Source organism: Astyanax mexicanus, chromosome 3 (genome assembly GCF_023375975.1).
Source record: "Astyanax mexicanus isolate ESR-SI-001 chromosome 3, AstMex3_surface, whole genome shotgun sequence".
In the NCBI taxonomy this organism is placed as follows: domain Eukaryota; kingdom Metazoa; phylum Chordata; class Actinopteri; order Characiformes; family Acestrorhamphidae; genus Astyanax; species Astyanax mexicanus.
This window is the reverse complement of record NC_064410.1, coordinates 36,401,902-36,419,985: the sequence shown is the minus strand read 5'-3', so window position 1 is coordinate 36,419,985 and position 18,084 is coordinate 36,401,902. Positions and strand designations below refer to the sequence as shown.

The 18,084-nt window shown below is 39.4% G+C and overlaps 1 protein-coding gene across 2 annotated transcripts in view; it reads right to left on the bottom strand.

Moving 5' to 3' along the window:
* Nucleotides 1–16,728, bottom strand: part of jarid2b (jumonji, AT rich interactive domain 2b) — a 184,704-nt gene extending 167,976 nt beyond the window's left edge. For both annotated transcript variants that reach the window (XM_022683099.2, XM_022683100.2), the window contains exon 1: nt 15,948–16,728. In XM_022683099.2, the coding sequence (XP_022538820.1) occupies nt 15,948–15,998 (51 nt within the window). In that variant the 5' untranslated portion in view covers nt 15,999–16,728. The remainder of the gene's footprint in view (nt 1–15,947) is intronic.
* Nucleotides 16,729–18,084: the final 1,356 nt, after the last annotated feature.

Here is an 18,084-nt window from a genome sequence, read left to right as displayed (position 1 = left end):
TAGCGGTGAGATAGTATAAGGTGAATTAAACCATATTACTTGGTGAAGCTCAGATCTGTTAAAGAAAACTAAATGACATATATCCATAATGGCATAATGATACTCTACAGCCAAATGTTATTTAGAGTTTTTCAGTATTGATAGATATGAACAAAACAATTAACTGCAAGATGTAATTTAGCTGTCTGCAGTTGATTACATAAATTCATAAATACATAAACAACTACATACATAGTATGTTTTGTTTTGGTCAACATAGAATATAATTCATGGTAAATTGATATATCTGGTGATACTGAATTTCAGAGAAAAACAAATGTTAGATTGGAGACATTTTCTGTGCAGCTTAAATTGATGGCTGGATGCAAACGTGTTCTAAAGAGATCTCAGCTTACTTAACACTAGATCCTTGGATCAATAGCAGCTCAAGGCCTTTTTTTCTGCACACCACCAGGCAGAATACAAATATTAACTGAACTTTAAGTGAAAACCAACTGAACCCATTAAAGAAAGTCAAACAGCCAGCCACCTCAGTCTCAAGTATGTTGATTATATCTGAATAGCTGAATAAAAGTGTAAGTGTAAACGCATCCAAAATGCATTGAAACCCAATTCAAATCAGATACAAATCCATGACCCAAACTACTTCAGGAGGTGATTCAAAAAGCATTTCAGCCACATTGTATAACAACGTTAACGCATCAGTCTCTTCAAGTTGCAGTCAACAACCACCCAGCACAAACCCTGCCCAGTACAGCTAAATTACACATTCTATTCCACACAGCAATCAGATTTCAGTCTGACTAAGAGTTACAAAAATTTAAGGCAGTTTCACCATGGCCCATATTTATTAAACAAATCTTAGATCAGTAATTTTACTCTGAGATGCTTGATAAAGGAGGCCCAATGACCATAACTAATAATGGCACCTCCATGCACACAGTTCAAGGTATATCCTCCTAAACTATTAATAATTAAAACACACCTAAATAGATTGACCTAAATCATGCTAAAAACATTTCTGTAAACTCAACAGAAAACAGCAGAAAACTTGTTGACTTGACTCACTTTGGTAACAGAGGCCAAAGCGGGCAGCTGCACTCAAAACACTTGTAACAGAAACCCACGGGCAGTTGTATCTGTCCACTGGCTTCAATTACAGGTGTTTTGTTAATGCGTTTTCTTCTCTTTCTCCAAATGCACTGAAGCTGTACTCTACGGCAATCGAGCGTACGCAACAGATGCAGCAGATTAGTGAAGAAAAATGCTGCAGTGTTCCTGTAAGGTTAACTTCCAGCAGCTGAGAACAGGACGGGAACGCCTTGAGGACCAGTTAAACGCGTGTGGTTTAGTGAAATTCATCATTTTATAAATGGCCAATTATATGGTTTTGTTTCATGCGTGTCTCCCAAAAGCAGCAGTACATTTGTCGAGTAGCTGATTCATGACGGAGCAGCCAAGACACTCATGCTCTCTCTGTGAAAAAACAGCCAGAGCTCATTATGGTCACTATTTTCAGACCCTCAAGTGCAGACTCAGAAAAGAGAGAGAGAGAAGCTGAGACAGAGAGAGAGAGAGAGAGAGAGAGAGAGAATGAGTGTGCGTGTGTGTCTGCTTGCACCATGATGGTTGCTATGACAACATGGTGGCGAGGCCCCTCTTTTTTGTGATTTTTTTGGTCACTATGGTAACATAGTCTTTAGGTGGGTTTAAATGATGTGTACTCATCTAAAGTGCCGGTTCTGTTTAGTTAGCATTAATCTCTAGCTGCATTCCAAAGCCTAGGCTGCAGCTGAGGTAGGACGGGTCCTCTGTAGGATGAGGATTCATGGTGACGGCTTGTGTGAACATCACCTAAAGACATTAAAGGGTAGAACACGTGTGCTTTTTCATTTCTTTACAGAAATAATTTGACAATATTTTAAATTAAACTCTGGAGGCTTTGTTTTTCGAGTCATTTCTGCTTAATTTTGTAGCGCTGCTTTTCTTTTTCCCTCCTTTGCTTAATATGAGCAAGAATTAAGAGTAACCAAGGACGACAAAGGATACATACATTAGTTGCGTCCTACAGTTTGCGCAGAACATTAGCTGTATTTCTCCTCACCTGTATATGAAGTACATATGTATGATACAGAAAACATTTTTTTTGGCACTTTTCTTGACTGCATAAAATTTTCCTAGGCTTGGGGTGTGTTCCCTGTGAACCTGTATCTAGCTCTACCTCACTCTACCTCCAGTCCAGTTAAGTCATGTGAGCACAGTGTGCAGCGTAAAGCGTAGTCTGCACCCTCTGTTGCAAGTAATTAAATTTAAGTTTGCTGTTATGCACAATACTATTGCAGCACTTTGTGTGTTCATTGTGAAAACCCCATATAACGATAAATTCACAAAAATAAATTTATCTTACATATAAATATAAAGTTTCCTTCACATTGGAACATCCTTCTATGATGTAGAGACTAAGAACTTTAACTTGGGCAAGTGCACGTGCGTGTATGTGTCTCTCCACTTCTCCCGAGTTAGGCCGCTGTGTAAAACGTGAATTTGGAGCGTTGCAGAGCCCTAAGTGCCTCATTAGTCAAAATGACTGAAACTCTATCTTGGGCCGAACACCAGCGATATTATCTACGTGCCGTTAACTTTGTCTTTGATTGTCAGAGGGGTCTGAGACCATGCCCTGGAGGGCTGTTATCCGAGACGGTGGAGAGTTCACCTCAGACACAGCTTAACAATATATAGCTTACACAATGCATTTCAGAACTTAGGCTGCCCAGACCAGACATAGAATGCTCAGTCTACCAGAATGCCCTTTTCTCAAAGAGTGACTAATGACGGTACTTGAAGTTTCTTCCACTTATATGTATTTTAATAGGAATGCACTGTTGCTGCTGTAACTAAACCTTGCATCTCCAAAATGCAATTATTGGACTATTTCTACAGGAATGTCATTTGCAAAAGCACGTAAACCTAATGTGCAAATAAAAACAATAAACCTCTCCATCTACACGGAGAGTCTCAATAACATCAATTAACATCCGGGCAATAGAATCACACAGCTCTAATCCTTTAAGGAAAACTAGCCAGGTTTAGCGGCGCGGGATGAAATACCTTTCTTCCTATGCTCAATTATACGGACCATTTAAGACCATATCTATATTCATTAGACATACATTACGGGTGTCATAAATCTGAAGCAAGCACATGAATATCCAATTAAGAGCCACAAAACAGTTGTCAGCTGGCATTAATTGGAGGTAGCTACCTTTTGGGTGTGTGGTGGTGGTGATGGTGGTGGGGTGGGGGGGTTTGGTGGATGGCTGTGATGTGATCTGCTAAACAGAATTTTTTTTTTAATGCGTGATTCACAAGGAGAAATATGTCTGAATATGATTATGTAAAGAAAATGCTTAAAATAGTGTTGTAAAGAAATCATTAATACAAATCTACCACTGAATCTTGACATTTTAATTAATTTATCATCATCATCATCATCATCATCATCAGTTATGATTTCCCTTTTCAATGTTTTTTTTTAACATATCTTGGAATGCTTCCATTTGTGCAAGAGGCTACTAGGTATAGTACTAATTCAATATAGTGGGTTCTGTGATTTGTAATTACTATTTTGGTGCTACAATGATTCATGTCTAAAAATAAATACCCACTATTACCCATTGTTTAGTACACTCACAGTTTGTGTGTGCATGTGCATAAAAATTATGTATAACTGTAGTTTTTGAAAAGTAGGCCTGAAAACCGAAAATGTAAAAAATAAAAATATAAACAGGCAGCACACTGTTGTTATTGGTAACTATGAACAAATCAATAAGTGATCCCAGCCTTACAACAAATAAGTAAGCTGAGAGAGTGAGAGTGCGAGCTGGAAGAAAGAGAAAAAGTGCTTCACATGCTTAAAGGCTGAGCTGCATGAGCTAGCAACAGGGAAAGCTTCCAAAGTTTCATTTGGCCCAGTAAAACAAAACAACTGAAAAAACATGAGTGAGAGAAGCAGGCAGGCAGAGAGGCAGGCAGAGAATCACCAGCAAGCAAGCGCACGTGTCCACAGTCTGATCTGCAGCCAAACAGATGATTAATACTGTATACACAGCTCACTCTCTCACTCGCCCTCACACTACGTAAATATTCAAGCTCTGAAAGCAGTGGCCATTCCTGCCGTGCTGGCGTCTCCACAGCGACACGCTGTTCAGAATCACAGCTGATCTACGGCTGACACACATACACCGAGACTCTGTTTACACGCTAGATTTAAGCCTATTTATCCTCTACATTCAACCAAAACAACAAACTAACACAGGCAAATTTCAAATACATGATAATGCATATTAAACAAAACAAATCTAATAAAAATCCACCTCCTCTTTACTAGATCTTTTTGTGATAAACAAAAGTCAAATATTGATTATATATCAAAGCTAATCAGGTTAAGCAGGTTAACATATGCTATGAACAGTTGTTGTAACATAAGTGATGATAAAAACAGCTATATGGTGCAGCTCTAGTTAATACATGACGAATAAACCTGATTCTGAAGCTGAAAACACTGGACAAAGCGCTTTTCCCTCAGCGTCCCTTGGGCCTGAAAGAGGCCCTATCTGCCCCGGCCTCTGTTTCACTGCACTCAAACAATAGCAGCCACATGGCACTCTGCGAACAGACACACACACACACACATACTCACACCACACACAGGCCAGAATGCTCTACGTAACACGCAACTTCTTACAAAAAGCCTGAAAGCCTGAAATGCCTGAGAGTGTTAGAAATGTGATTTTCAGCTTAAGGACTTTAATAAGAGCCTTATTTTTAGGTTAAGGTGCCATGTGTCTTGTTCTTTTAACAAAAACAGTGTTTTTATATTTATATAGTCTAAAATAGAACATATACATATATTTAAATAGAAAGAATGTATTGCGAGTGTGAAACTGCTATGTAAACAGTATATAAACAGTGTTTTGTGAACCACTAATATCAGTTACTGAAATCATGTTACACAGGTAGGTGAATGTGAATGAAGTGTTATGAGTGTAGGCCATTTATTTCACACCGGACACAATGCACAAGCCATGAGGTTAAAGTGGTTTCTGTTTATTTGTGATGAGAACACAAGCTATTTACAGACATGTTAGTTGACCTACATGGTTAAATTAGAAATCCTGTCTTGAAAACATTAGAATGCCATGGGCTGCACACACCAAAAGCAGACCCAAAATATATTTTTGCTCTTTACCTGTACTCCACACTGAGGTCGTACAAAGCAGACCAATAATATATCTGCTGGTGTGAAACATTACAGTGCTAATTATATGAATGTAATAAATGAAGCAGTTACCATGTTTGTCTGATACAGAATCAAATCTTAGTTTGGTACAGGGAGGCCAGTGATGTTACCTACTGCCCCACACAAACTAAATGTTTTTGAACTTAAAATATAAAATACAATAAAAAATAAAAAAGAAAAAAAGACATATGATATGAATATAAATTGATATGGCCTGAAGATTATTCTTGGTGATAGTGATAGGACAAAGCATTAACTATTTTTTATTTTATTTATTTAAATATACTACTGCAAGAAAGTTCATATTTAAAAGTTTTGCTTAGTATACATTTATAAGTTTATAAGTTTTTACATTCAGCAGAAACAAAAAAAATCTAAAAACATTTAAAAACATTTCAAACAGTAACTAAATTTTTTTAAATTAATTTGTGTAAGATAATAAAAATAAGTAATGCACAAACACTAAATCTACCACAAAACTAAAAAAGCAGCAAAATGCAGCATATTTAGTGCATGTTAACTGCAAACAATTACATGTAAATAGAGTAAAGAGCTAAATTAATACAAGATAGACTTTCAAGAATATTGCAATATCGCAATATGGAGTTTTTATGGCGCAAAATATTTTGGCGATATTATTGCTTATACATCACCATTTCAGAGGCATCTTTTGCCTCAAGCAAAGTAGCAGGCCAATTTCCGATGCCACCTGACAAAGACTTTAATCCTTCTGAAAAAAAAAAAATTCCTTTCTCTCAAACACATGAAATGATTAAAGTGTATGTTTACTCTGCTCATTACAGTAAATGTGCTCAGAATGACTGATTCCAGAACTGACTTAGTTCCAGCTAAAGCCAAAATCAGACTGAACTTTCAGGCACACCTGTGAGAGACCTAGTCATGCTCTGACTGTGCTGTGCTTTTCTGCTGCAAAAATGCTTGAGTAGCTTGACTTTTCAACCAGGCTCATCAGTTCAGATCTTGTTTAAACTGTTCAAATCATATCATGTGGTATTAAGCAACATATCTTAGCTTTATTAATCCAAGTCTACACCTCTATGAAGGAATCAAAGCAAATCTGCTGAAGACTCGAGACATCCTACACTTGCCTTTCCCGATGACCCAGCAGAGCCTCTGGAACTGCTACCAAAGAATGCACTTGTGGGTGGAGCATGAATACATCAATTCTGCGTTCTTGACTCACAGCTGCAGAAGGGAACTGAAAGGTTATGGGAGGGGGGAAAAAAGGAACCAGCCATTCATGGCACTGAAAAAAGCATGCCAGCAACTCAGTAACACTCTGCATTAGGTGTCTCTCTTTTGGAGTGAGATAAAGTCTGAGAGTGCTGCTTCTAGATGCAGCGCATGTTAATCTCAGAGCCTGGCATAGTGTAGGTGGACATAAGAAAATTTGGGAGTAAAGAATTAGACTACGTTTAAGAAGAGAAGAAGACAAGGCTTGTATAGATACTTTATAAAGCAGTGTGTTGGACAGCACTAGCAGCTTAAACACCATCTTTAAATTTCCTCTAAACTGCACTGTCAAGGAACTTAAACCCAAACTAAAGACAGATCCACTTCCACACTGTTTACTGAGTGGATAACACTGGAGCTGAGACGGCAGCCCACATACACAGATACACAAATACTCCAGCTTGTTACTGTCACTGCTGTTACATATTCTGTCATTTTTAAGGCCCTGAAGAGGAGTTCAGCAATTCAGCAGCATTTTGAAGCCAGCGGCCTAGCGCTTCTACACCAACCTGCCATATCATTACAACCACTGACAGTTAACAATTATCTGGTGACAGTGGCACCTTTCAAAAGGGCGGAATGTTTATATTAGTCCAAAAAATGTGGTTACAGACAATTAAACTATGCAGTCTGGGCACTGCTGCAAGAGGCATTACATCAATAGCCAAGCATTGAGTTTGTATAGCAAGACTGTGCATTTTAGAGCATTGGCCAGGTGCCACGTGCATTTGTGTTTGCATACCTGCATAAAAGTATGTTTCTGGTCTTAGGCAGAGTTAAGCAAGTGAAAAATCTGTTCTTAAAGTTAATGTGGTGAAAAAATAAAAATTTGGGAACATATAAGTATCTGAGGCACTTTGACAGACTTTGGTCAGAACATCTTCAAAACAACAGGCAGATCTCATGTATACCGAGTGGAGTGATCAGTATCTAACAAAAGTGACCCAAGCAGAAACAATTAGCAAACCAGTGAACGCATTGATTTTAAGGATGTGCTGCAAATGTCTTTGCTACTACATAAACACCTCCCATCACAACTTAGGCTGCCTTCATATTACAAGCACATTATATTGCTCACATTGTCCCTGAAACATCTCACCTGTGCACATTGATACGTGTTATAAGCGTTGCCTTCTTTACCAACAAATAACTTTTTTTTTTCCATATTTGAAAGATGACTTCTAGCTTTATAAAGGGAAATAAAATCATTTTCAGCTCATATGTGGAGCATCTTTTGATTGAATGGAGAGAGAACAGCTGGTCTGAAGTACATGCTCAGGTCGAGGAGGAGAAAAAAGGCCAGACGGTTTGCTTTTGCTGTTTTTGCAACTATAGATGCACAGCTGCATGAATTCCGATTTGACCATTCGAACTTAGCCTCAATTAGATACAACCAATATGCTAATCAGCAGATGCTTTAAAAGGTTCCTCACAAATAGCAGGACTTAAATTATCCACTCTCATTGTCTTGTTAGCATAAAAGAAACCCCTAAAATCTTTTGTTGGCTGATCATTTTAGAAAAAAACTGTTTTTAAAAACTCAGTAACTACTCAGCTTTCTTTCTGGAAATGTGGTTCGCATCCATCTGCCTCAATACTGTGGAAGGTTTTCTTTTGATCATTAAAAAAAAAAAAGAATCAAAAAGAAGAAAATAGCTCAATCAATACAAGCCAGGTTTGTAGGGCTGACTTCACTACCTTTATTAAAGCTAATCTAAACATCTGATACAGTTGAAAAGCGCCGTTTGACGGATTGAGCTTGATAACAATATTGGCCAGCATTAAGCTCACAGCGAACCTGCTCCATGGTGTCAGCCAACCTCTTCACCTCCGTGAAAAAGAGCCCTGATCTTTCTGAGCCAGAGCGCATATCAAAGACATGCCGCACCTGCTTTTATGTCAGCAGAGCAAACTCCTCACGTTACATGAGCATATCCGCATATGTAGCCTGCTTGTATTTGTGTGCGCGCGCGTGTGTACACTCTAGTTCAGTCTCACAACGGCCAAGGCTGAGGAACTGTGCTCCCGTGTGTGCGCGCGCGACAGGGAAAGCAAAGGAGTCAAAGGTCGGGTTGCGTAATTCGCAGCACAGTGAAACAGCGGCCCCAAACACAGAGCTGCCAGAGAGAAGCCAAAAACAGCAGCTCGCTCTCGGAGCACATCACTACGGAACTTCCACCGTGACGCAGTACAGTGGAACATCGTCAGTTGGCAGACAACTACTGCAGAGGGAAAAGAGAGAGGGGAAAAAAAAAGACGAGATGAGAGAGACAAAATAAAAAGCAGAAATAAATATATAAACTTATTAAAGCGGCCACGTTTGCCAGCTTACTGCGTTCCAAGAGATCTGGCTCAGCTTCTTTTTGGAGCACGGCCAGCTTTCTCACACACACACACACACACACACACACACACACACAAGCAGTTCTGTTTTACATTTACTCTGCCAACAAAGCTGAAATATAATGATTTTTATATTTTCATAATTGTTCCTGTTTGCTTTTTTCCAGTTTTAACAACAACAAAAAAAGCACACAAGCATTCGGCTTAAGACTTATTTAATACCTCATCAAATTAAAAACATATCAATTCATATATTTTTTTTTTTATTTATAAATACATATGAGAAACGTCCTTTTTTTGTACAATTTAAATTTAATGCAGTAAGTGAACATGTAAAATTCCCAAGTCCACACAGTGAGTGAGAAACTATGCTGTAACCAAAACAGTGTCATGAAAACCATCACACTTACGTATGTTCTGTTCACAATCAAGTGAAAACTGAACTTTATGACCTTAAATCCCACTCAGAATAAAGTTTTCAAAGAGCACCAACTTCTCAAAGCAACATCTTTTTAAGCTCAACTGAGCACAAAAGTTTAATTAGTAATAGTAGCAGTTGTTTCCATCACACACCACAATGAAGACCGCTTGACTATTTAGTGTAAAATACAGGAGGCTAAATTCCTATTAGAGTAAAATCTACATACAGAAATTATGCTGAGTTTTAACAAGTCTGCTGCTTGAATAAAGTAAAACAACTTGTAGCCACAATCATTTACCACAATTTTAAAATAATTCACAACCGCTTAAAATGTACGTTTATCAACAACAGCTTGTTTAATTTACAGATATAGAGAGGTGTGAAAATGCTTCGGTACAGGAAACACATCCCTTTCTGACACATAAAAGACCACAAAGGTAACATGTGAACGAGTAAGGTACTAAAATAGGACATGTGCTCTTTAAGGTGATAGCGCAAAAAAAACGGTTACAAACCCAGGCTAACAACCAGCTTGAAAGCAAAGCACTTTTAATGAAAAAGGGGGTCAGGCACGACTCGTGAGTGAAGTGAACTCGGAGTGAACGGAGTCTGTAACCCTAAGCCTTTACAATAGCAGCCCTCCTGAGGTTTGATCCATGAATTTTGCCATGTCACACCCTTTTAGAAAAACGACCATTTGCATTAAAACAGAGGGTTAAATGAAGCGCACGGGGCAGGCACTGGTGCATGTGTGCGCAGAGACACACACACACACACACACACACACACACACAAACACACACACAGAGAGCTTTCTCTTCACAAATGGTCAGAGTGCCCACATTTACATTGTAAAGCTGAAGGTTGGAGGGGGTGAAGGAGAAGGGGGGGGCAACGAGGGGCTTTGGCCATGGTCTCTATTTTTGTTTCCTCTTTTTGTGCCACACACACACACACACATACACACACACACACATATGCACACACACACGCACACACAGCGGATTTTTCAACTTGGCCCTCATCAGTTGTGTGCCTGATGAAACAAACACTGACAGCTCCTTTACATTTGCAAAGGCCCCTGCAGCAGCTGTGCTCGTCCCACCACACACACACACAAATCAGAGCCTGACCCCAGCTGAGCGGAGAGAGAGACAGAGTGAGACACAGTAAGAGAGAGAGAGAGAGAGAGAGAGAGAGAGAGAGAGAGAGAGAGAGAGAGAGAGAGAGAGAGACAGAGAGAGTAAAGGCGAGAGAGCGCAAGACAGAATATGGAGAAATAAAGAAAAAGAGGAAAAACCTGAGAGGGAAGATGTGGAAAAAAGAAAAAAGGGGGGGGGGGGGGTAAGAACACACATGCACACTTACTCACTCACTCACATGCACACAGAATGGCCATGGGTAGGCCCCTTTTCCCCCTGCTCCGTGTGCCATGTTCACTTCAACAGAACAAGAACACAAATGAGCGCAGCGACTGCCTTCATTAGCCGAGGCCTCAACTCCGAACCAGCGTGGCTCCCCAATCTAAAATATCCGTCAAAGATAATTACTCAGAGACGCTGTCTCTCTGAGGGGGCGCGCCAGGACGGCCTTGCTGCTCGCAGCCTCTAAAGGAGGTCATTCTGAAAGCAGAAGTGGGAAGAAGTGTGCTAGCCAACTTTCTTCTCCTTTTAAAAACGTGCATCTATTAGGGGTGTAATACGTGTGTAGTATTTTATATTTTTTAAGTTTAAGTTTCTTTTGCTCAAATTAGTGTTGGAAGAAAATTCAATATATAAATATATTGCGATTGAAAATGTTTCAAGAACATATAAATTTACAGCATCTTTTACTTTTTAGAAGTTTATACGCTGACACACCTGATCTGGTGTCCTTGGTGGTTTTTCCCATGGATTAAAAATATAATCAGAATACTGCAACAACTGAACTTAAGGAATATTAGGATATTGTGATATAAAATTTGCCCATATTTCTCAGTCATAGCTTAAATGAACAAACTGTGAAGCTTTTAAACATAATCAGCCTAATAAACCAAACTCATCCCCAAAAAGCACAACCACATAAATATGTAATCCCTGTAAATTATATAGATTTTTTAAAACCATTTTCAGCACTGTACTAAAAATATTAAATCTATACCATCAACCACCTACCAAAAACAACAGCATTTACATGCTTGCTTTTATTATTCTTCCCCATTCTATCCCCGTCCTCCTGCTTTCTCTCAGATGAATTTTAATAACAATCACAGCACATCAGATGTTGGGGGAGCAACTTCCACTCTTGTTCCATGGGATATGGTTAAGCCAAGCATGTATAATTGTTTTACGCTAATGACAGGGAGGTTAAATTAGAAGGGCCAAGAGTTGTGCGATGAGTGGGGGGGGGAGGCCCACGGGACGGCTCCTCCAGGTTGTTTTTGTTGTTCGCTTGGTTTAGCCAGCCCGGAGCAGACGTGATGGGATTGGCCATGTTCTGCACGCTTCAACACCACACACACAAACACATACACAAACACACACATAATAAATCAAGAAATATGGTCACTACTTCTTATATGCTTTATATCCTAAACATAAAACAAATATTAACAACAAAAACTAATTCAATCAAACTCTACTCCTTATTCTACATACAGCTTAAGCACACCAAATCCACTACAGCCGACCCAGCTGTGAGAAACCTGATCATCCTGATTTTCACACACATTAAATATTAAGCATATCATTTTTCTGAAATCTACTGGCCACACACTGAACAAAAAAGAACAAAATCTAAACCAGCAGTCATTGTTTCAGTTCTGCTCACATGCAGAGATCGCCGTTTCAAAGGCCTGCTCCTATGAGCCAACTCTAACCAGAGGGAAAAAACACCCTTTGCCAATAAATTCAGCTAACTGAAAGATGAACGACCTTCAGAAAGAGCCTTTTAGAGCACTTTCATTTATATCAAGTTTACAGCTGAGCCTCAAAAAACGTGTGCTCTGGTTCTTTACCTAGAGAGACAGTCATGATGTGGCCACCCCAGCCCGTCCACTTAAACGCAAACATTTTCAAGTTGTAGTTGCAGCAAATCACCTTAAAAAAAGAAGTGCAACCTCCAACTACAGCAGATGACCCCACATGCAAGCACATGTACATCCATAAAGCACTTATTGTACAGATTCTTCCAAACTAACCTGTTGCCAGCTGATCAAGGGCAATACCATATGTTCTTGAAAATGTCTGGATAATTCTGTGGTTAAATTTGAACCTTTCAGACCCTGCCCTGAAAGCTCACACTACTCATCTGCTCTCATTACATCTGTTTTACATTACTGTTATAATTAACATCAGTTTCAGAGGCCCCACAATAGAACCCTGTGGGACTCCGCAAGATATGCTCAACCAAGTGGTTCACAAAAAAAAAAGTCATAACAAGCTTCTGCATTAGGACTGAGAACTGAATAATAAACATAGAGTTCAAGGGATTAAACAAAATCAGAGCAGTTTGGTGTGAAACGCTCAATTCTAAAGAAACACACAAGTCAAAGTGTGGTTTGATAGGAACCAGATGTGGCCTAAAGTGTTTAATTCCATAAGAACATGAAATATTCCAATAGTTTTGAGACACTTTTGACCCAAAACCTCATTTTAAAATGCAGGCACAATACAATATGGAATATTTGTGATCAAAAATAAAACTTTTGTATACAATTTGCCACTACTTTACTACTGTAAGCATTACACATAAAACCAGTGATTCTGGATAGTAGATAGTTGGCTAGGTTTGTGTTTTGTAACACTGTAAAAAGAAATCTGAGTCTTTATACAATACTTTATACACTATAGACTAGACTTCTTCACATGTGGTCAGTGTCCCACACATTTTGGCATCAAATTGTGTGTTAGTTTTCGGGTTAAAGCAGAGATATTACCAATAAGTAATATGGATGTAAAGAAATATAATCCCACGTTGACTGATCGTGATTTTGTTTACATGGTGACACATGCTCCCTTAGGTAAATATACTACTACTGATTTGGCCAGTATAATTTGACTAAAACAAAAAGTGACCAATGCAACCCTGCATGTCTAAGAAAAGTTAAGGGCAGAGACACACGTGATTGCTTCAGTTTCAGCAAACTCCTATCCTTTTTTCTTCTCACTCTTACAAGCCATTTAAAGTTCAATTAAATTCAAATTTATTTATATAGCACCTTTTCAAACAAAAGTTGTCACAAAGCAGCTTTACAGAGAAACACCAGTCCAAGCCTCTTATGAACAGCACCACAGAGATGCCAAATAAATGTGGTAACAACCTTAGGAGGAACAAAGACTCACTTAGAGGAACCCATACCCCTCGGGTCAACCCAGACAGTATAAACAGATAACAGAACAAAAAAAGCAACAGTATAGAGAGATAATGTGGAGCTATAGTTAATGTCGAATTAGGTTCTGAGTTACGAATGTGAAAAAAAACATCTCTGTGGCTCTGGGACTCCAGCATTTACCCTCAAGCAAATGCATTCTAATTTCAGTCAGTGCCTTATAAACATGCTGTGATGCTCCATACAGGTCTAATGCACTTTTTAACCAATACATTTCCATGACTTTTCCATAGCTTCAAGGGAAATTTTCATGACCATATGATTTTTAAAACATCTGTGCAGACATGGACAATAAAACTGAAAATCAACTCAAACTATAATCAAAATTGATTACAGCAGAGCTCAAATTAATTTTAGAAAAAAAAAAAACATTTCTTTAAGCAACGCTGACACACAATCTTCAATAATAAAATGTGTGTCAACCCTCTATCGTAAGGCTAAATTATTGAACTAACTCTGAGCTGATTATTTGTTAGCACAAAACAGCTTTTCTACATCAATAGATGGAAACACAAAGATCTGTAGAGCAAATCTCCATGACTTTTCAAAAAAATTCTGGATATTTTGATTTTTCCAAAACATCCAGGACTGGAAATTACTATTCTGAAATTCCATGTGTTTTCCATGTATTTCATGACTGTAGGAACTCTGTCCATATCTCCAGCATTAAACTAGAGTAGACAGTATTCAGAAATCTTAAAAAATACAAATCCTGGGCTTTTAAAGGGTTAAACTGCTCCAGGCTCACACAGCTGGCTCTCTACTGAGGCACACAGGGCTTTGTTAGGCTGCTCTTAATCAAGCCAAGTGGCCAGAATAAAGTTAAACAAGGCAGACTGTCCCATATCCTTCAGCACGAGGCTTTCATTCATTGTGTTACTGGAATTGAAAAGGGCTTCGGTTAGATGTTTTAGGTTTTTTTTAGCTTTATCTTTCAGTCCTCTCACTGCAATGCGTCTGGATATTCTTCTTTTATGCCTCCTTAGCTAAAAGAACGACCCCCATAAATAAGCAAGCTTAATCAGCTAGCTAGCTGATGGCGTGTATGCCATGATGCAGATGGAGCAGTGCGAGGAGGTTCCGAGTGGGATTTACGCCAATTAAGCTAACAGCTAGCTAGCCAACATCCCAAATTTGCTTGGGGAGCGAGAAAGACTGAGAGACAGAGAGAAACACAAAAAAAGCCCTGTGGAGAGGCTGAAATGTTGCAGAAATGACCTCCACTAGCTCAACCTTGGCAAGGCAGCGAGCAGCGCGAGGGGGGAATAATGCACGCCAAGCAACTTCCTACAAGGGCAGTTTTGGAGTATTTATTTACCCCCTAAAACATTGGACAAAAGAAACTCTCCCACACCGTGGGGCTGGGGTAGACATTTATATTTAAAAAAATAAATAAAAAATGAGCCGGGCAGGAGCCCCACAGCTAGCTTACGTTAGGTTAGCCTCAGCAGAGTGTAGATAGAGTAGTTAAGCTACGAACAGGGTGTGTTGACAAAACGTGTTTTTTTTAAAGCAGTTTATGTAATGTGTGTTTGTGCGTTTAGCTTTTGTTTATCTAACCTAGCTACTTTTGTTGTTGAGGGGAAACGGAACTCGGAATATATACAGCTAGTTAAAGCGCCATGGCTGCTTTCTCTCTCTGCTGCTCCGCGAGAGACTGAAGCGAACAAAAGCCGAGCTGGTGATACTTAGGTTTAATAATAATAATATCGCTGCTGGGTGTTCGCTAACCATGTTAACGCTAGATATCGGTCCTTCACAAGCGTTAAAAAAACAAGCGTGTGAAAGGCTAAGCTAGCTATTAACTAACCTATCTAGGTTATGTTAACCTACCTAACTAACGTTAACCATAACATTCAGCCAGGTTTGTTTGCTTGCTTGCCACGAGTAGCAGCATTAACTAACCAAGGTTATTATTACGTGAAGTGAAGCAAACAACAAAAACCGTACGACAACCAGCCAAATATAAACTTGAAAAAACTCTGGGGGAAAAAAATCTTCTGGAGGCTTTACAACATGGTTCTCCTCAGCCCTGCACGGGTTCGGACATAAACACAGCTTTTTCACAAACAAACCAAACCTTAACTAGAACTTGTAACGTTATGCCTGTATTCAACCCAGTTCAGGCAAACACACAAAAACACAAACACAGCAGTTATAGGTTACCTCACTACAGATTCATACACACAAGAACTCGCACTCAGAATTCAACCGCACCGCCAGCACAGAAAACAACGTAACAGCTAAGTGTGTAAACTTACGTATTTCTTGAGATTTCTCTTAATATTTCTCTTAGGCCGTTCCTTGCTCATCCTGCAAAAAATGTAATAATAAAAAAAAAAAGAAAATCCCAAACGTGTGTCCCTAAGGAAAGAATCGCCACATGAATTTGGTCGTCTCTCGCGTCTCCTCCTCGTCTCCGGTGCAAAACCTCCAAAAAACAGTGGGGAGGGAAAAAAACAAAAAAAGAAAAACACAAACACGATTTAAATCCCCGTGTGTGAGTTTTGCCTCTGCTCGCACGAGTAGTTATTTAGGAATCCCCCACTCTCGGCTGTTAAACTTCCTTCTGCAGCTCAGCACTGTCAATAAAATCCCACAAAAACGACTCCGCGGTCCATAGCGAGCAGAGAAAGCTGGACGCTAGCATAGTTTAAAAACATCAACAATAACTTCCATTAGTTGTTTAGCGTGCTAACTAGCGTGTTGCACGAGATAAGCTACCGCTGGCATATCCCGGCTTTTAAAAAAACATTAACCGTTAAAACGCCTGTTTCTCTTTTTCTGCCGTGTGTGTTGTTTTTTTTTAACGGCCAGAGTCACATCTTATTGCGAAATAAATATATTAAACAACCATTAAAATAAAATAAAAAAACATCTACACGTAAAAAAACAATGTGGTCGCGTTTCTGGCTTGAGCGATAGAACTGAGCAGGCGATGAGCGAACTCTCCGGCACCACGGCTCGCTAATATGAACAAGACCAAGGCTCTCTTTCTTCCCTCGGCGCCGCGGCGGATCGGTGGTGCCTGTTTTCCCACCCGTATTCAGTCAAGCTCCGCCCCCTCCGAGCCAGGATTTGAGGGGGTTTGCCGGCGCGCTCCCGCCTCCTGCTGAGTTCGTACTCGCTCGCATAACCATAGCAACCGCTGAACACGGTGAAACTTTGCTCGGACTGCAACCTCCAGCCGCGTTTACCCTCTGATTGGCCGGCCCGCGTGAGTGTGTGCTGAGTTGCCAATCACAGTGCCGGGGGTAGGACAGGAGTGGCCAATCGAAAAGTAGTAGGCGGGGTTTGTGTGAAAGTGAGTGGGATAAGAAAAAACACAACAGCGGGAACTTTAAAGGGACTGCGCTGATGAGGGACCGAGGGAAAATGCTCAGCCTCGATGAAAAACGATGAAGGTACCTATACGAATTATTAATCGTTCATTTTGTGATAATAATTTAGGTTTATTCCTAAATAAAAGTTTGCTAATAGCAATAAGTAAATGATATATAGTTACATATTATTTATTTTAGTACACCTTCGTTTTTCTTCTTTAAATGACTAGTTTGTGTTAAATGAGTAGGCTAGTCATTGTTACTTTGTCAGTGTGCATTGTTTACTTATATAGGTAATTTACATTAAAGGTATTTAGCAAAGATTTGAAGATTTAAGATTTGAAGCAGGTCTAGGATTAAAGTAATTTTATCTTATGTTCCACCTGTTTTTAAACCTAAAATTCCACCTTAAATGGCTTAGCACGTAAGTTACAGTGTACCCTTTATATTAGCTTGTTGGCTTCATCCAGCATCACTACCCCAGTGTTAGTCACAAAAGCCATGTTCACTTAAGACTTTGAGAGCAAGGCTTGATACTGTCACCAGGTTATCAAAACGTTATGTTACCAGATCACATAAAATAGTACACAAAACATAAGAGGCGAACATTTATTAAGCCACAACACCTTTTTCAAAATTCTTATTGTTAACATGCCAAGGACGATTCAATGCAGCCAATGGTGGTCTAGGTTCGGCTAGGCTAGGTTTGCCATTTTTCCCGCTTGTACCTCCTGTTTATGGTGTTTTGTTTATGTTAAAGACTTTTTCCTCAGTTAATGTTTCCGCAAAGAGACAAACTAAAAAAAAAGTTTTCAGTTACGCTGCCTGTGCATGGCTACAGTAAGTTAGGTTACATATCACCCAGTTTATTTGACAAACACGAGGACTGTTGACAAATGAGTCACACAGGAGGACGTGAAAGTACAGATGGAGCTGAATGAATTGAGAAGTGATGAACTGCTGATTCACAAAGAAATGTGTCACATCAAGCGGGAAGTCGATATCAACCACTTTCATCATCATCATGGGTGAAAGCACAACATCCTTCACATTCTGGGAACAAATGACTTGACAG